The sequence below is a fragment of the Oryzias latipes genome, chromosome 5 (genome assembly GCF_002234675.1).
Source record: "Oryzias latipes chromosome 5, ASM223467v1".
Taxonomy (NCBI): Eukaryota; Metazoa; Chordata; class Actinopteri; order Beloniformes; family Adrianichthyidae; genus Oryzias; species Oryzias latipes.
Genome location: NC_019863.2, coordinates 31,552,757 through 31,572,777, shown reverse-complemented (window position 1 = coordinate 31,572,777; position 20,021 = coordinate 31,552,757). Strand labels below are relative to the sequence as shown.

Here is a 20,021-nt window from a genome sequence, read left to right as displayed (position 1 = left end):
GTGTTTGGGATGTATGTCCCACTTGCCTCCTTCAAGTAAAGAGGAATTATTTAAAACGGGAAGGACAGACAGAATTTGTTTAGTCTAATTAGAATAATCCTATCGTATCAGATTTTTTTTTCAAAGGCTTGTTTGTACTATTGCTTAAGCGAAACTTTTAATGGAGATCCTCACAATGTGGTTAAGGCTTTGCAGTTTATACACTTTTGTAACGAAGGGTGGCTTAAAGCTGAATAATCCTGCCTCTTTTCTACGTTGCACAAGAATCGCCATGTAAGCAATTCTGAGGCATGTATTAAAGGATTAGGGTTTAAACTGCATGGGAGGCAGGAGGAGAGATGGTTGAATAGGAGATGTTTCCATTTGGGCCATTGTCTTACCTTGTCGACATGTAATCCATATTTCACATTGTTAACAGGCAGTTTTAGACTTTATTTTAACCTCTGGAGAGAACAGAAGTACAAGTACATCCTCCGTGGGACAAAACTCGTTTTAGGATTTTCTTTTCTGCCGCTTTTGTCCTTCAACTTTCTTTTAGAGCAATAAAATGTACTTCTGGAAGCTTTAGAAAGTGCAAATAGTTTAATAAGAGGATCCTGTATGTGCTGTCCAGCTTGACAGTGCATACGAGAAGAAGAAGTGTTTACCTAAATTTAGATAAAGAAAAAAAAAAAGACATGCCTCAGGAAAGAAAGACTTCTCCTCAAACTCCCTGTCTCCCTCCTGAGATTCGAAGGCAAGCGCTTTTGTTTTCCCATCTTCTTTTCTCAACAAATGGATTTCTTGGAATTGTAATTGCAAAATTTGGGGCTTTTCTGTTTGTTTTCGTGTGTCTTTGATGGTTTCCTTTATGTTTACATGCTACACATCCATCGGTGATGACAAACAAAAGAGACGTCTCTCTGAGCAAAAGCTGGAAATTGTTTCTCTGGTTTGCGATGGTAAGAAAAGCAAGATGCCTTCAGGGTCTGTCTGTGAAATATTCAGGAGGGAAGCATGCTGTGCAGAATCCAGTTCCTCTCTGAGAAAGAGGTTCAGCTATCCGATGACCAAGTGGCACCCACAGCAGAAAGCATCCGACGGTCCCGCTGTAGGAGGCTCCACGTGATGCCGCTCTATCTACAGGGTGCTGGTTAAATAAACACAGTTTATTGCAGCCTTGCTCCAGGGTGTTATGAGCAACACAAATGACAGCCTGACAGCAGCGACTGAGTGACACGGCCCCACTGCAACACACGCTTGCAGCTCGTGGAAACGAATTACCGGGTTTCTCTTCTGGCATGTTCTTTTGTGTCTTTGTTCAGACGGTCACCCGTTTTGTTTTGTGTCAGTATTACCATGAAACTGTCAAGTACGTTGGTGAAAGCAGCCTTTCCTTGTAATTTCTTTTTTTTTTTAGGTTTTAGTATCTAAGCAGGATCTTTGTGTGCAAACAGACATATCCTGGTTATGAAGTATTTGATAAATGTCACCTATCACAACTCTCCACCCTTTATTCAAACCAAGCTCTCCTCCATCATTTTTAGACTGGAGGGAGGGCCAGGTAAAATTTACCATGATATTACTGAAAAGGTTTTTTTTTTAATTCCTAATCATTACCATTCTTTTTGTAATTATCATCGCAACTCAAACGAGGGAAACTGTCGCTACTTTGATGGTCATGTTGATGGCAAACCTGGTGAGTCAGCAAATTAGAAAACCAAATTTGAATCCAGTGGTATTTACATACTGTATGTTTGGTTACGACATCTGAGTCTGCACAGGTGAAGCATGAAAGGAGCCCCGCCCCTGGAGAGCAGGGCTTGTAAATAGAAACGGGAGAACGATCCTTATACACTTGATCCTGGAGGCGAAGAGGCGCAGTCATCAGATCCCAGCAGCTCTTTTACAATGAAAACCAGACGGCTCCAGTCAGCTGAGGGCCATTGACAACACCGTTCAAAAGGATCAGTTAACCAGCCTATGTTTTCCCACATTTTTTTTCCAGCCATGCCCATCGCAGAGCTTTTGGGAGTGCAGTTCGACATGCAGCTACTGTTGAAACTGAGTGTCTCTGTGCTGGCAGCAGTGCTGCTTTCTTGGGCCTACAGGTTCTACAACTCCAGGAATGTTGGAGAAACTCTGCAGAGTGGCAAAGAAGAGGAAACGCCACCGCATGCCACCTGCCAGAACTGCAAGATGAAAATACAGCACCAAAGCTTAGAAGATTCTGCCAAGCAGGCTGCATCTGTCCACACAATCTCTGCCTCTGTTGACCTGACATCCGACGAAAACAAGGAAACGGCAGCAGAGGCTCCTCCACGCCAGGACGAAAACAAAAAACACAAGGAGGGATTTAGCTATTCAAATACTGACCAAGACGAGTGCAAGGATCCAAATCCCTCCCTGGCTGCCATCAATAATGCTGCGTTTTGCTTCTCTTCAACCCTTCAAGAGCCGGCAGAGAACTGCACTGGCAGCCTCTCTGGACGCCGCTCGCCGTGCATTTCAAAGTTGCAAGGTGGAATGAGTGTAGGGAGAGCGTTAAGGCAGGACCTGGAGCGCCAGGAGGTCTATTCCAGCTTCCTTTCCAAGGCAGAGATCAAAGTAGAGGATACAAACATTGTGCTGGATGGATCAGGAGACCAAATCGTGCACGGAAAGATATATGAATACTTTGTGGAGACGTCCTCTCACTCGGTAACAGATTCCAGTTACAACAGAAACTATGAGGCAAAGATGGTGGAATTTGGAAACCCATGCAGCAGACTCATGGAGTCCCCCCCCTTAGCGAGTTCCATCATCGTGGCTGATCTGGTGCCTCAGCAAAGCAGTGTCACGGATGCCGCTTTGCAAAAAAGCCCCAAGCTGAGACATCCAGAGAGGCCCGCCCTCCTACGTAAGGAGAGCTATCAGTTTGCAGCAGAGGAGTCCGAGCTTCTCTTTCCCCTTGAGAATCCACCGACTCCAGTGACTCACTCCCTGCTGGATTTAGCAGGCAATGAGAATAACTTCCCTCCAACCGTCAAAGATAGAAGAAAACGTAAAGCAGTGGAAGATCTGGAAACTGTAGCGGGGGCTCCATTCATGAATTTTTCTGCAGAAATCTCAGATGGTACAGATCTGGAAAACATAAAAAGCAAACTTGATTTGGGTAACTGTTTACAGGCATTTTATTTAGCCAAGAAAAACGGCAACGTCTCTTTACAGCAAGCAGCTCTGAGGGTTATGTCAGACAACTACCTTCAGGTGCTCAGGGACCCCAACCTTTATGGACGCCTTATGGCAGGCGAGCGTGAACAAATTCAGAAACAGAGAACGAAGGCGAGACGCTTCGTTGTTGTTGCAGACATGAACCCTCAAGACTGGCTGGGTCACACTGAGGGACTCAGAGCAGCTGTAGAACAGAGGAAAATGTTGAGTCAAATGTACTATTATGATGACTACAAAGACTCCTGGCATCCATTGTGCCCGATCCCCCCTGAGGTTATCTCTAAAGCCTGTGCCATGTGCACCATGGATAACTACTTATTTGTGGCAGTGGGTTGCCAAGGCACAGACAGAGGAATGCTACCCTCAAAGCGAGTGTTCTGCTACAACCCTTTGACATCCATTTGGAAAGAGATCAGTCCTATGAATGAAGCCAGGCCTCGCTGCAAACTGGCAGCACTGGAGGGATGCATTTATGCCATCGGAGGGGAGTGTCTCTCAACAGTGGAGCGCTACGACCCGCGACTAGACAGATGGACATTTGTGGCGCCGCTGCCTAACGATACGTTTGCCGTGGCACATCATGTGACAGTGTGCGACGGAGAGCTCTTTGTTTGTGGAGGTACTCTGAGGTGTCTACTCCTGCGCTACAATCCCAAAGCCGACACCTGGAGGGCAGGGGTCATGGTAGGAAGCAAAGACAGGGCAACAGACATGGTGGGCGTGAGGAGATGTCTGTATCGGTTTGATCTGAACCCACTGCTGGGTATCAGTGTGTACCGCTACCACACGATGGCGCGACTGTGGTACGAGTGCAGCTCCAAGCGGCTTTCTCACTGCCCGGCCTTCCAGTGTGTGGCCATGGATGGAACAATCTACTGTATCAGCCAGCAGTTCACCATGAGATTTGATGCTGACGACGTCTCGCCAGCTTTCGCAGAAGAGCATTTCGGTGTCCTCTCTGCAGCCAAGGGCATGCTTTTCCCCTTCGTCCTGTCACTACCTGATAAGAAACCTCGCCAGACAAGTGTGTAAAAAGGATTCGGAGGTTCTTTTTGTGTTGGTGAGAAGATTACCTGATGACTGAGTATCCTCACAGGAGCATGCTTTACATCAAGTTTATAGTTGATGGTGTGAATTTTATTTTGCAGAACCCGCCCCGCCCCGAAAATGTTATTGCAAAACTGTGAGATTGCACTGTCATTTCCTTGAGGTGTTATTGAGTTCCTCTTTCCAGAAAGATACAATGCATTACTTTCAAAAATGACTTTATTCTTCACGGGTTGCAAATTGCACAGAGACTTATGCTCCTTACATCTCATCCCTGGCGGCAGATGTAAAGTATTGGATTGTAAATGCTCGTCAAACTAATGTTTGCTCAGATTTATGCGGGACTCACTGCCATGTTGATTGTTTTCTTTTATGATTTGCCACTCCTTGCTGCCATTACGCTGTTTTTTTTACATTGTCCCAGATGCTTAACCGCTTCACTGTGAACAATAACTCATTACAAAAAATCGCCGTCTAAATGAGTTCGTTCAGCTCTAACACACACAGATAGAGCAATATTGTGATAATCTATCACTGTGCTCTTCTGTGTAGGGCACAAATATAACTTACACAGTGGTCTGGATACAAACCCATTATCTACATTTGCTCTTTAAACATGACATGATGTAAATCGTCATGCCATACATTATGAATAGGTGTGCTTTTGAAGCATCTATCACTGTTTGAACGTCTTCCAACACTTGCAGTCATTATAGTTATGTGCCTATAGTTTGTTGTATCTGTTACTCGTTTGATTGCTGGTCTGATGTACAAACAGGACAGATTTACTTTTGTATTTATTATAAGTAAATAAAAAAAAGGAAATAAATCCTTTAAATCAGAAACTTTGTGATAAAATCTCTTTGCTCACATAATGTGATGAATAAAATAGCACATCAACGCATTACTGAGCAAGTGTTCAAAGAAGAGTTGGATAAATAGTCAGTCACTTATCTTTAGTTAATTTACAACCAAACTTCTGCTAGGGAAGCTGGAGGCCTCACAGTGACATGCAGCTATAGCGCCATCGTGTGGATAAGGAAGCTAATAAAAAAGGCTTTGGCTGAGGAATCCACAACATGGAGTCATGTGACAGAAATACGCCGACAGAGTGACATGGAGCCGAGCGAACAGCAGTGGAGAAACGCTCACCACAGCAGGAAGAAAATGGGAATCAGACACAGATGTTTGACAATCTAACTTCAATTCTTCCAATGTAAACACCTTTATTCTGTCAGGTGCTTATTTAAAGGAAGATCACTCTTTGGAGGTCTCCCAGCATCTGGTGGGTTCTAATAGGGCTGCTACATCAGGAGAAGCCCTAAGGCTGGTTTGAAGGCAGAAGTTACTTTTTAAAACGGATCAACGGCTGGTAGGAAGCAGCTCTGTCACAGGGCCAGGTCCTTTCACCGTAGTTACTGTATGATTATCTGAGCAGAAGTGCGATTGGTGAACCTCCAGGTGGCAAAGCAGCCCTTTAAGGAAGCCCCAGTTAGATCCCGCCTTATGAACAGTTCGTAATCAAAGGTGTCACCACTGGACTCTGGCACAGCAGTCTTGTGAGGTGGACGGAAGCAGGAACTCTATCTCCAGAGAAACTGCAACCATCACGCTTATTAAAAAATGGAAAAGAATATAGCATCTGGTTTGCTTTGATGGGATTTGGTCTCGTTCCCAATGCTGGACATGATTTGACTGGACAGCACTAAATACAGTTAGGCATTTTTGCACCTCCGACTTTTTGTGCTTGGATGCTTGACAGTTTGCAATTACCATCTGGTAGCTAGAGCATATTTGTGTATTATAAATGATCTTGATAGAACCTGCTTTGGTTTCCTGTACCATGGTGAGGATGCTATGCGGTAGTTTTGGCACAGTTTTTACTCTACAGGATTTTTCTAAATTAAGATTTACAGGACAGGACCTACTCTTTCTCAACAATGCGCATGATCCTAACTAGCCTTTAAGTACCTTTTAGGAATGATGATTTTACACATTTTTCATGACTGCTGAGTCTAACCAGAAACTTGCATTCTTGAGGAGTTTTGTCATGAGCCTTTATCATGGCAGACAATATTATGCATAAGTGTCCACCGTCTGCAGCAGAAAATCCTGACTTGCAGGGTTGTGACAGGCCTTCAAATGGTGTTAATGCCCTAAATGAGCAGTTAAAGGCTGACCTCAGCTCTCACAGGAGCACAGAGACGTCTGGCTTAAGGTCCCAGTGGGACCGGCAGTCTGCACAACTGGGCCTGTCGGCAGTCTGTGGCTCTGGAATGAGCTGTGTCAAAGGAATAAACAGACTTTGCAAAGAGAAACCAGCAAAGGGGGGTATACAGGGACTTGAGCCTTACACAAGGATCAGCAAAGCTCACGCTTTACTATTGATCCGCACGGTTTATAGTATTTGTCCTAGTCATATCTCCTCTCAGATCCTATAGAAGCATGCGGTGACTCAACCTCACATCAGTGTAATTAGTCTCTAGCTATACATTTTCCCACCAGAACACTGAGCTGGTGTTAGCTGAACCAGGCCATCCTGATCCCATTGCTAAATATACGTCTACCCACTGAGGTCTTTCAAAACGCTCCGTAAGCCTGCAGAGCTTTAGCAGCGTTTTACATTCAGCTAGAAAATATCATCTTTTTTGTTTTGATGTGCTCAGTCAGGACAGAGCACATCCACTCATGAAAACCCCAAGTTCTACATGATTAAAGGGTTTACTGTCATAAAACAAAAAGATTCTTATCTTGTCTGAGCCAACAGGTAAATTTATGGGTTGAATCCATTGTTTTCCTGTTTCTGTTTCTTTATTCTAGTATCTTCCTCCATTTTTTGCCGCTTAACTCCTTCTACAATTATTCAGCTATTTCAACCGTTCAACTATTCAAATGTTTTTCTCTTTCAGCTTTTTCAAGCTATGACTTTTGGTCCTTCAAATCCATGAGCTTTTCCAGATATTCCAGGATCCCCCCCCTCCATTGAAATCCACGGAATCATTGGTGCAGAAGCTCGCTGGCATTTTAAAAAATATATCTTTTTTGTAATTGTGCCGTTTTCACTTTATTCATGGTCAACTTTGATCATATCTTTATCTATTTATTTATGCCAGTTATTAGCCTTTAAGTTTCATTTTCATTCAGCAATATAGCATCAACCCTGCATCTCCTTCTGGTTGTTTTTCAAATGCTCTCAAGAAACCATATTCATAAAAAGAATTAAGAGCAACACTGTTTCCTTCTAAATTTGATACTTATTGATGGTTCTTTTAACAATTTCTGTTTGATGCAGTCATAATGTGAAAAACCTCAAATGCATATTTATTTCTGTTTTTATCTCACATTTAAAATCTGAAATGTTCCATTCCTGACAGGCGGCCTAAATCTCAGCACTTGTTTCTTTACTATAGAATAAATGAAACCAAACTGGACAAAATAAAGTGTTGGGGGGAAAAAACAACATCTTCCACTTAGCAAAGTGTTTTGATCAGAAAACTTCTAAATGTTTTCACCTGAGAGGAAATAGATTTTATAAAAATATAAAACAAATGTGAAATACAGCCCCCAAGTTGGACAATTTAGGATGGTAAGATGTTTTAAACCAGCTGCTCTCCAAAATGTGAGACTCTACATAGCGAGGCGTTAGCTCAGAGGAGACGCAGCTTCCTGAGAGCCCTGCTGGCAAGCAAGCAAGTTTGTATTCAAGCAGGACCAAAACTGAAAACCACCTGACCGCAAAACAATATGTGCACAGTGTGGTTGAACTGGTATGTGGGCAGGCAGAAATCGGCCATCTGCGGGGTGAGGAAGACGGGGACCCGAGCTCAGGGGAACAGCAGATGTCCGGCCAATTTCCTCGCCAGCCTTTGGCACTGGGCTGCTTCCAGGTTGCATATTTCCAATATTCACTCTGCGAACCCTCGCTAAAGTCTCGCCCACAGAAGGGAAGTGACACGTCACAGCGGTCCAGCTGGGAATTTCTCCTCAGTAACCGGAAAGGTCAAAGTAGTTTGGATGGTCGAGGATTAACCAGCAGAACAAACAATCGCTGAAATATCCATTCTCTGCAGTAAAGAAGTGCGAGATTATACACGTTTGCGCTTTTTAAAGCAATTACTCAAACTTTATATGAAAAATGTAATATCTTAACTCAAAATTTAATTGTATTAGTCGTGCCACATTCAGATGGTAGGGTCAGAATTTGGTGTCAACAACATGAAAGCATGGATCCATCCTGCCTTGTAACAACGGTTCAGGTGGTGGTGATGTCATGGTGTGGGGGGGTATTTTCTTTGGGCTCCTTAGTACCAACTGAGCATGGTTCCAACACCACAGCCTACCTGAGTATTGTTGCTGACCATGTCCATCCCTTTTTGACACAGTGGACCATCTTCTGATGCTACTTCCAGCAGGAAAAAGCACTGTGTCATAAAGCTTGAACCATCTCAGACTGGTTTCTTGAACTGGACTCAGACGGCCTGAACAATCACCAGACCTCAACCCAATAGAGAACCTTTGGGATGCGGTGAATGGGAGATCGGCATCATGGATGTGCAGCCAACAAATCTGCAGCAACTGCGTGATGCTGTCATGTCAACATGGACCAAACTCTCTGAGGAATGTTTCCAGAACCTTGTTGAACCAACGCCACCAAGGATTAAGGTGGTTCTGAAGGCTAAAGGGGGTCAATACTAGCAAGGTGGAGCTAACAAAGTGGTCAGTGGAATGTATGTATGTATATATATATATATATATGTATATATGTGTATATATATATATATATATATATATGTATATATGTGTATATATATATATATATATATATATATATATATATATATATATATATATATATATATATATATATATGTGTGTGTGTATATATATATATATATATATACATACATACATACATACATACATACATACATACATACATACATACATACATACATACATACATACATACATACATACATACATACATACATACATACATACATACATACATACATACATACATATATATATATATATATACATATATATATATATATATATATATATATATATATATATATATATATATATATATATATATGTATGTATGTATGTATGTATGTGTGCGTGAAAAAACCGGATTCAAATTGCAGTCAGTATATTTGAGAACACGTCCTTGACATATACATATTACATAAGATGATCCGACTCTGGCAACAAAGAAAACCACAAACCTTCAACAAAAGACATGCATGAACAAACATAAAGAAAAAGAAATGCTTTTGACGAGCAAGGTCGAAGCAAAGGTTAGGTTTTGTGAAAGATCAAAGCTGGAGGGGGGTGGGTTTGTGCTCCTGAGAACCTTTGGTGGATGAGCTTTCTTATAAGACTTTTTTTTTATCTCAGCCTCATCAGGTATTGGAGGACAAAGAAAGGATAGCAACTCAGTATAACAAAAAGCTATGTTTGATTTTCCAGGAAAACATTTCTTCTGTTAACAGGAGTTTATGGTGACTTTTCCAATGGCTAAGACATGAGCAATAAGACTTCTGCACATTGAATCAGTGTAATTTCAATGCCAATAGCAGAGCCATGAACTGCATAGTTACCTGCTATTTGAAACCCAACCAGGAATGTCTGCATTCATCAGCTCAGAGTACACAGCTCCAATTACCACAAGAAGGATTTCAGCAGAAAAAGCAGCAAAGCCATTTATTAAAATTGCAGAACCCGTGTCTGTGGTACTGCTGGTCTGCTCTGCTGAAGGTAAGTCATTAGGGGGAAAATGCTTTTCATCTTTCAACCTCTTTTCACCTCGTCTCTCTCTCCCTAGTATTTTCTGAGTCTGGTTTTTCCACAATATTTAGCCAAGAAACAACAGGAATACATATTTATTTTCTTACTTGTGGCTCTTCGTCATCAGAAATGAATCTTTCCCAATTAAATCTATGATATCCTAAAGTATCAGCAATACTGTCTGAGCCTTGTGTTTTCATCAGAGATCATTTGCTTCCAGCTGCATTTAGGATTGAGTGACATTTCTGTTGTTAGAAGTAAAAAGGGAAGAAAATGCTGCAGTGAGGACTGACTCAGAACACTCATCTGAACTTTCACTGCTGATCTGTAGATGGCAGTGATGCCACGAGAATAAATAAACAGCACCCTCTCAGATATTTACATCTTTCCATGTCTGGATGCATTTTAAAGCCATTCTCCAGATAATGTTTGGACACGGGCGTCCACTTTTACTGAAACATTTAAAAAATGCCTTTTGGGCTCCATTTTTATTAGCTTGAATGTCTCAAAAACTTGCAAACATCTGGATTTGTGTAGTCCTGGAGTTTTAATCAACAACCTCCCTCCTGCTTTTTTTTTTTTTTTGTCCAGAGAATGAGCTTTGCACAGAGCACCCATTGTAAGGCTGCTCTTTAAACCTTTTCCAGTTGCTGAAAAAAGCTCCACATTTAGTGACTCCAAGTAAAAAAAAAAAAATACAGCATCTGTGCCAAACATCACAGACTGGAATCCTGTCTGAGGTCCATTAAGTCCTGGAGGATCTATTTAGGAGTCATTTTTCTGTTTGCCATCCTGCCAGGCTTCAGAGAGGAGCACAGAAAGTCGGAGTCTGCCTCGAAAATGATTTTTTCAACAGCCATGCTCATGGAGTTCTATACCTGGAGCCACCCTCACTGCTTCTGCTGTATTACAGAAACCAGCTTGGTCTGGTAGCTTTTACTGCAGTTAGATAAATGGTCACATTTATGATGAACAAGGAGGATGAAATAAAAGTTACAGAATCAATTGGATTTGCCATCCATGTGGGCCACATTTGCTTTATTTATCAGAAGTTCAGAGTGGTGAAGTTTGATGATTGACTTTTTATGTGTATTCTTAATGAAACTTCTTGTCAGTGTTTCCTTCTAGTAAAGAAAACGGCCTAAACTGAGGAGGAACGTGGGATTGCAGCGCCGTTGGCCTCCAGTCATGTATGTGATGAGGTTAAGTTCGGGTCATCGCGATTATGAAGTTAGACTTTCCCGAACTGGATGGAGCTCCCACCTGAGACGCAGCGGGCTATCGCTGGAGGGGAGGGAGGGAGGGGGCAGAATGAGAGGGGGCCGCTGTTGTTGTAGACACGTGAAGGGGGTGGGGAGAAGGCAAGTAAGCAACCAGTCGGGGCAGAGTCGCTCCAGAGGAAAATATTCATCCCCACTTAACATGTCAATCAGGATTAATGGCCTTTCCAAACCTCCCCTCAGTTCACGCAGGTCCTTTCGGCAGCACAAGGGAAGCAGGGAAGGGGCGCTAAGATATAAAAGGCAGGACAGGAACTAGACGCCTCCAGGAGCGCAGCACTTCCAGGCGCGCAGTGGTTCCAAGAGCGCAGCAGTTGCAGGCGCGCGCAACGCGGAGCGCCGCCGGATTAGAGTTTGACGCCTCTGTCTCCTGACGGCGTGGGGCTGACAGCTCCAATGATTTCCTCTGAGAGCCTGACGCCAGTCGAATGAGATGCCATAATTGCTTTTGGTTTCTTTTTTCATCCGTGGAATCCCGACAGTGAAACTTTGAGACTGTGGATGACAGTGACAGCAGAGGCAGAGGGCTTTACGCTGAAGTGTCCCAGGATGGAGCTGAGGAGCGCGTGGCGCGTGCTTCTCTTCCCGATTCAAATGCTGTATCACATCCTGAAGGCGAGTCTCTGCTCGCTCTTACCAAGCAGAAAGAAGGACTTGAGCAAAGAGGTGGTGCTGATCACGGGCGGAGGTCGAGGCATCGGTCGACACCTGGCCAAGGAGTTTGCCAAGCAGGGAGCCAAAAAGGTAGAGTCAACTTTCAGAGCACAAACACCCCCACTCTGCAGAAAACCCATGTACTCTGATTGTGTGACCTTATCACTGTGGAGGGAGCATGCTCTGTAAAGTTTATGTGAAGGTGAGGTGGAGCGATGGGGGCAGCTTGATCCACACTCATGCCCCACTCTTCTGGACCCATGAGGAGAATGACAGTTTTATTTGCAAATTGGATTATCTCACAACATCTCATGATTAAAATAACAGCTCAGTTGGTAAAACATACCCTATAAAAACAACATTTGATTTTCGTTTTTACCCATAAGGCCCCTGTAGGCACGGCTGACCCTTCCTCTGTGCACATGTGACCTGAGCAGAGATCTTCTGGAGGCACAATGTCGAAAACTTTGCTGAGAGTTCAGCGAAACACTAACTGCCTCCTTCTGTCTTCCAAAGCTGTATCCTCGGGGAAAACAGCAGATATGAAGCGTTACTCTGCAGCCGCACAACAAAGGATGTCACTGTGCCTTTCAGCACCTTATTGTTGGCTACGATCAAGGTGTGAAGGCTCTGAAAACAACACCTGTGGTAACGCGTAGGACAACTGCTCCTCGCCTGGAGGGATGCTGAAAGGAAATAGGGCGGTTATTATGCAGTGAGCTAACCTCTATGAACTCGCAGTCACCCCAGCGTGAGCACATTTATGACCGGCGGTTGGTATATCCTTTTCCCTCCACTCTTGGTGTGTTTTTGTGGCGTGAGCAAGAATGACTTCAGTGTTAATGAAAGAATTCACCAGATAATGAGTAAGAGGCTCAGGAGGAGGAGGGGGGGGGGGGGGGGCTTTTTTATGGGGAGGGGGCAAAACAAAGCTCTGAAATAACAAACCAGAACAAAATGTTGTTGTTTTCTAAAAAGGCAGTAAAAATGCAAGAAGGCTTTGGGCGTAAATGATTGACAGATTTAAATTGCACATTTCTTCCAAGTGTTTTTCCTCGCACCGACCCAACAGTTGTGTGTTTGTTGTGCTTTTGCTCATCAGGATGACATGAATAAATCTTTGTGAGGAAGATGAAGCTCAGAAACTCACCATGCAGTGTGCTGCTGATGTGCTGGAGGCGGGAAGCACACCACTCCCAGCTGGGTATTGCCCTGCAACTGACCTTGCTGTCTCCGCTGTAATTAGACAGCGGCAGGCGACTGCCTCCTGAACTCCCGCTGCCCCCTCTTAGAGCTCCCTCCCCGCTTGTCCATACAATGGGTGTGAAAGGCAGGGCTTGTCCCCACCCTCACGTTTAGATCCAGCAGATAGAGCCTCGCTGGAATCCAGCTACTGAGGACACAAACATCTCAACTCGGGCATCGGCGTTACCCATGTGGAGGATTTTAATCCAGCTATGCTCAAATTGTGGATCAGAGAGTCTTTCTTAAAGCATGAGCTGACATCCAATCTTGTTAGGGACGGCTTGTTAGAACAATCAGCAGTTTATCTCCAGCTGAGGCCTCGGCGTGTGTGTTGTCAGGCGGTTTTCCATCCAATTTGGCCGACGCTTGTTTGCTCTGAGGGTCCCGTGTGTTGTAACTAGTGGAAAAGCTAATGAATTAAATTAGGTTTTAACAGCAGAAAAATACTTTTAAGAGCCGACTTTTAACGAGCACTCTTGGCTTTATTTGTCTGGCTCAAATCCTATTAAAAGCTTTCGGTTGTTTAGTAAAAGTCGTCTTCTTTCACTGATGACTCCGCGGGGCTTCCAAATGAAGCAAAACGATCTGAAGTAACATAAATGAGGCTCTTTCACAGCAGGGGGGGGGGGGGGGGGGGGGTCATAAGGTCGTAATACATGCTACGCAATAACATGTGCAGTTCTGTAATAACACAAACATCACTGGGCTTCAGTAGTAAGGAGACCAAAGGGGTCCAGATGCATTCACACCGGAATCAGACTTGTTCTCCATCCTGTGGTCTGTTTTATTGGAACAAAAGTTAAAGTTCTCCTGAATTCTGGTGAGAAAGGACGAGGTCACCGATCACCTCCAAGTGAACCCTGGTGCTTCTCAGCAACAGGGAGAAGGTAGACGGACTAACCCATCCAAAAGCAAAAAGGAAACAGAGTTACTGACGTTAGGGCAGGGAATGTACAAACCCATAAAGCCAAGAAAATCACTGATGTAGAAACGCTTTAGATTGCCTGGATAAATACAGTGTAGTGAGAAGAAGCAGGTTCTTAATCAAAATAAAGCACTACGTTTATTTCTTTGTCCCTTTTTTGCCCTGGTCAGTGGCCAATTGGTGTAATTGTGCAGCCGTCATTTGGATATGCTCCCAGTAGTGCAGTGTGAAAGAAAAGCAACTGAAGACATGAAATGTTTCCGCATTTTCAACTAAATTAATGGAATTTGCTCTAAAAGGGTCTTCAAGAAAGTTCAAGTTTCTTGTTAAAAATATTACACACACACACACCCACTTTTATGTTGGGCATCATCTAGTATTTTTCGTTTACTGCATCTGAAAACTTGACGAAGTGACTCCTCGCCTCTGGCGTTCCAAACAGGAAGTACCAAATCCCATAGACTTCTATACAGAAATAAACAGCTGTTCCTCCGTCATTCTATTGGTCAGAATAACCATTCTGGATCTGGGACCTTTTTTTAATATCATCTTGATAATACCCTTTTTTTTTTCATGATAAACTGACCAATCAGATGCCACAAAAAAGTAGGCGGGCCTGCTTGACCCCCACGTCCAAAAATCAAAAGGTTCGACAGGTTTCGTGTGGCCCGGTTTCAAATGAAAGGGGTGTGGCCATGGAAACGTTGACTCAGACCGAATCAAAACCAATCGCTGCTTACCGACATTTTTTGGTTCCAACACGTCTGTCGTGATTGGGTTGGAGCTGGAAGTAAACCATTTTCTGTGGGGGATGTCACACTCAGTCCAGTTTCTACCCGTTTCTTTTTCAGTGACACAGAACCTTAACCCTTGTGCTATCCTAGGAACTTTAACATTGGGAGTTGGGTCATCTAGACCCACTAGAAAGTGCTATGAACCTTTTTTCTTCAATGATTTGTGATCTTCACTGGTGTCCATGGATTACATGAAATCTTTCCACCTTTATCCACCTTTGTCATGGTAGGGAGAACACCTCAATGGAAGGGGGGGTCATCTAAGATAGCACAAGGGTTAAAAGGGAAAAAAACAACAATATTTGTTTAAAAAATCTATGAGTTTTATTTGACTTTTAATTAATGTCATGTTTCTAATCACGGCTTGTTTTCTTTATGTTTCATGCTGTAAATCAGAAGAGGATCTCTGAAATAAGTCAGTGTGAGTCCATCCTAAACGGATGTTTACACATAAACACTGTGGAGAAACAATGGAGAAAGGCAGTCTGAACGGTGGTCCAACAGACAGACATGCTGTCTTTTGTGTGTGTGTGTGTTATTACTTTGTGTGTGACTATGTTAATACGCACACATACACACACTCACCGTGGGACTCTTGAATACACAGGATCGCTTTCCAGAGGACTTCTAGCTCAAATATTAACCTTGGTCATGGGCAACTGGCCAAATCCCACATTGGCGTCCTCAGCACTTCACACACGCACCGTTTTCAGAATCCCTGACCAGAAATGACAGGGCTCATCTGCCCAACGGCCCGTGTAATCTCTTTGAGAATTTGTGTTTGAGAGATGAGGAGGGCTCAACCCCTGATTTCATTACCTTTCCCTGACCCTAAAGACTGACAGATCTAATTGCCCAATCATCAGTCCCACCACCACCTCCTCCACCCAGCCCCTGTGCTCCTGGGCTCAGAGGGCCAGCATTCATTTAGTCTGTAGGAAGATAAAGAGCTGGTTCTTCACTACTATCCAGCTCAAAAACTACCAATGAAAAATCTCTGACATCTTTGCTAGACAAGTTGCATCAAAGCGGTGCTGCAAACTGTGATAAAATGTTCTTAAAAGTACTTTTGTTTGGTAGGTGATCTTATGGGGCAGAACAGAGAAGACTCTGAAAGAGACAGCAGAGGAGATCGCCCTCTCGGGTACTGAGAGCCATTACTTCCAGTGTGACGTGGCCAACAAAGAAGAAGTTTACAAGCAAGCCAAGTTGGTGAGAGAAAAGGTACGCCAGTTTTAGTAGCTATTTACTTCATAGCTCTCTGTAAAGTCCCACTCTGATCATCTTTTGATCTACATTTAAAGTGTTCCCAGTGGTCTTTTAACTGTGATGATGCAGATTGTATCCAAAATCGAAAAAACCTGATGTTGTTTTCTAGGACATAGTTTCTGCAGAGCGGCAGGAGTTCATTAGAAATATCGTAACTATCCAGCCGTACAGTTTAGATCCAGATTCCACCTCAGACGATGAAAACAAAGACGTTCATGTCTGACAGTGGATGATCGATGATCAATGATCAGAATGGAGCAGAGCAGGGAGGTTGTGGTCCACCCAGCATATTTTCTATGTCACAAATACAATCTTTTTTTAAACTGCATTTTTTTGTCTTCCCCTTGTTCACAACAATTTGAATAAAGAAATGCTCAAAAATTCAATTTTAAGTCGAATTTTCTCTACATGTCCTGCATTATCAGAAAAAGGCCACAAGAACACGTAAAAACACCAAAAACACAATTTCCCTCATTTTCATGTGTACACATTCCAGTTTCACCTGCAGCATTTGAGTGGAGATTGTTCCTCACTCTGGTTTTTCTAACCTCAGGTGGGAGATGTCACAATATTAGTGAACAACGCGGCCGTCGTCCACGGCAAAGGTCTGATGAGCAGCGACGACAACGCCCTTCTGAAAACCCAGCATGTCAACACTCTGGGGCAGTTCTGGGTAAGCCAGGATGGTCCTGAAGAGAAGCGGGTTTACCTTTTGAAAAGGGAAATTCCTCTGTATTTTGGTTATTGCATGGCAGTGGAGGCAGCGGGCCACCCGGACCTGTCAGTCACACCTGCTTTTAGGGTAGGTTAAGTGGGGTATTTCCAGCTTGCCTCCCGGTCCCTGAGACAGAGCTGTTTTGAAGCTCATGGCATTATTTATTTTGAATTGAGATCAAAAAGGCTTTGACATTTGCAGACAGTAATGCAATTATGGAGTAAATGGAAACAGAAACATAATCTGCAGTGTTGTTTCATTTTCTCCGGGGAATAAAGAGGCATCCACCTCTCTTCATCTCCTCTTCGCTCTCTCTTTCTCCTGGTTCTGTGCTTCAGACGACAAAAGCCTTCCTCCCTCGGATGCTGGAGCTGCAGCACGGTCACGTCGTCTGCATTAACTCCATCCTGTCTCAGTCTCCCATCCCGGGGGTCATAGATTACTGCACCTCCAAGGCGTCCTCGCTGGCGTTCATGGAGAGCCTGACGCTGGGCCTCCTGGACTGTCCGGGCGTCAGCTGCACCACGGTGCTTCCCTTCCACACCAACACAGAGATGTTCCAGGGCATGAGGATCAGGTGAGCATAAAACAACAGCATGAAGAGGAAACAGAAATAAACATTTGTGTCGTCCACATTTGCATTTTGTTGCTCTCCTTAATCTTTAACTACGTCTCTTGATGGGTTGCTGGCAACATGCGGTGACAGGTTTTTCCTTTGTGTACCTCTGTCATTTACCCCATCCGCCTCAAACACAAGTAGAACCAGAAGGAGCTGCATTTTCAGAAAATGCAAAGGTTGAATGCTATATTGTTGAATGAAAATGAAGCTTAAAGGCTAAGAATTGGCACAAAAAAACAAATATAGAAAGAAAGAAATTATCAAAGTTGACCATAAATAAAGTGCAAACAGCACAATAACAAAAAAGATATTTGTGAAAATTCCAGCTGTTGTGCACCACAGCTCACAAGTCATGCCATTACGCCACCAACTAGATACAGTGAAAAGGACATTTTATCCATAAAATCCAAGAATATCTGGAAAAGTTCAAGCCACATCCTGAAAGAGCTGAACATTTTAATAGTTGAATGGTTAAAATAGATGAAACATTGTAGAAGGAGTTAAAAAATGGGGGAATATACTAAATAAAGAAAGAAAACAGGAAAACACTGGGTTCAAGGCTTTATAGCATTCAACCAATGACAAATCTTGTTGAAAATCTTTCCAATGAAAAATAGACCAAACTTAAAAGGAGTACGAAAAGTTTTATGTTAATGTTTTGAAGCTAACATTCCTTTTTATTAAGGTTCACATGTTCTGAAGCCTGTTTTTTGCTGTTTCCAAGGTTTCCTCAGCTTTTTCCACCTCTAAAGCCTGAAGTAGTTGCTCAAAAGACTGTTGATGCTGTCAGAACCAACAAGGCCTTCATTTACCTGCCCTGGACAATGCATGCCCTTGTCATCCTCAAAAGGTAATCCATTTGGGTAGTCTAGATGCTTGCTCTCTGCTCTTATAGTAGCTTCTTAAGCTTAACACCGTGTCCTCGCTCTGTTTTTCTCTCCAGCTTCATGCCACAAGTTGCTCTTGAAGAAATCCAGAAGTTTACTGGGAGTTATACCTGCATGAACACATTCAAAGGGAACACATGAAGCTGGCTTGCTTGCATTGAGAGAAAGCTCCGGAAGGTAATGAAAGGAAAATGGACCTCAAGGATTTAAAAGTGGGAGAATTGACCCATAATTCAACACACTGCGGACATACAGGGCTGTTCCATCTGCAGATAAGCGTCAGTGCATCCTGAACTCGTGTGCACATGCAACCATACAGGTTTTGTGTAGTATAGATGCCAGAATCCAAGCCTCAAGCCATAGGTGTGTAACAGTAGTTATTTTGGAGGGCTTTTGTGACACCAGTTTGCTATTTTTACAGTTCCCTTTTATTCTGTTTTTAATGTGTCTTATCTGAACAATAAAGTATAATTTTAGAGTAGCTTTGTCTCTTTGTCTGCATGATACAAAGGGGAAAAAACAATTTGCAGGAGTCATATTTTTGTGTCTGCGTTTTGACAGGTATAAAAATGATCCCATCTTTGATTTATTCCAAGCAGGATATCGTGTCAAAGAGGATGTCAAAACAAGAAAGGCACTCCTGCTAGGCATGCGGGTTATACCTGTGTTTGCTTTCAGACTTTAGAAAACAGTGTGGCATACATAATAAGAGTAATTCTCCATGAGGATAAAGCCTTAACTGCCCCTACAGGTGGAGACAAGCTGTCTGCAGCTGAAAAACGGTCACGGAGTCAATGTAAATAAACGGACGGTCGTGACAGACGCAGACAGACAGGCACTATGTAAGGGTGAAGTAGGTCAAAGCTGTAGATTCCATGATCCTTATGAATGCTTCACGATACACGCACAGGCGAAACATGCACGACAACGGTACGTTCCGTCTTTATAACGTCCCTTGAGGTGGCCGTATAAGACTAAAGGCACTGCAAGACACACCTGTGCTCACCTTAAGATGCAGCTGCTCTTCTGTACGTCCCTCCATGGACAACCCAAAAACCCACAGCCCCCCCATAAAGATCCATGTGGCCAAGGCTTATAGTCAAATTGAGTAGGTGTTCCTTTTTGCATCTGAATGCAATTGTTTTTCACATGGGAAAACTCACAAAGACGGAGACTCCTGGGTTCGTATGACTTTGATCATGAAAACATCTGTGTTCCAGGTATGTTTCCTTTTACCTAACGTGCAGATCTGAGATCTACCTTCAGACTGGTTGGTATTTAAATCAAACTCCTGTGTGAAATGGCCCAGATTCACTCAACATGCAAAAAGATCAGTAACAATGGGATATCAACAAAGAGCTTCATGAACTCATTAACATCCAAACCGGTAAAGTAGACAGTTAACCCTTGTGCTATCCTAGGCACTTTACCATTGGGAGTTGGGTCATCTAGACCCACTAGACAGTGCTCTGAACCTTTTTTCTTCAATGATTTGTGATCTTCACTGGTGTCCATGGATTACATGAAATCTTTCCACCTTTATCCACCTTTGTCATGGTAGGGAGAACACGTCAATGGAAGGGGGGGTCTTCTAAGAT

At 43.3% G+C, this 20,021-nt stretch overlaps 2 protein-coding genes across 2 annotated transcripts; both read left to right on the top strand.

Annotated features, from left to right (window-relative positions):
• Nucleotides 1–87: 87 nt before the first annotated feature.
• LOC101159984 (kelch domain-containing protein 7A) lies at nt 88–5,080 on the top strand. Its single transcript, XM_011475669.3, has one exon. It carries the CDS (start codon nt 1,963–1,965, stop codon nt 4,222–4,224), a length of 2,262 nt encoding a protein of 753 aa, XP_011473971.1. The 5' UTR covers nt 88–1,962; the 3' UTR covers nt 4,225–5,080.
• Nucleotides 5,081–11,411: 6,331 nt separating this feature from the next.
• dhrs3 (dehydrogenase/reductase 3) lies at nt 11,412–18,904 on the top strand. The gene is made up of 6 exons (XM_004069312.4): nt 11,412–12,059; nt 16,014–16,157; nt 16,756–16,875; nt 17,256–17,494; nt 18,261–18,386; nt 18,480–18,904. The coding sequence occupies exons 1-6, from the start codon at nt 11,817–11,819 to the stop codon at nt 18,562–18,564; spliced, it is 957 nt and encodes a 318-aa protein (XP_004069360.1). The 5' UTR covers nt 11,412–11,816; the 3' UTR covers nt 18,565–18,904.
• The last annotated feature ends 1,117 nt before the right edge of the window (nt 18,905–20,021 follow it).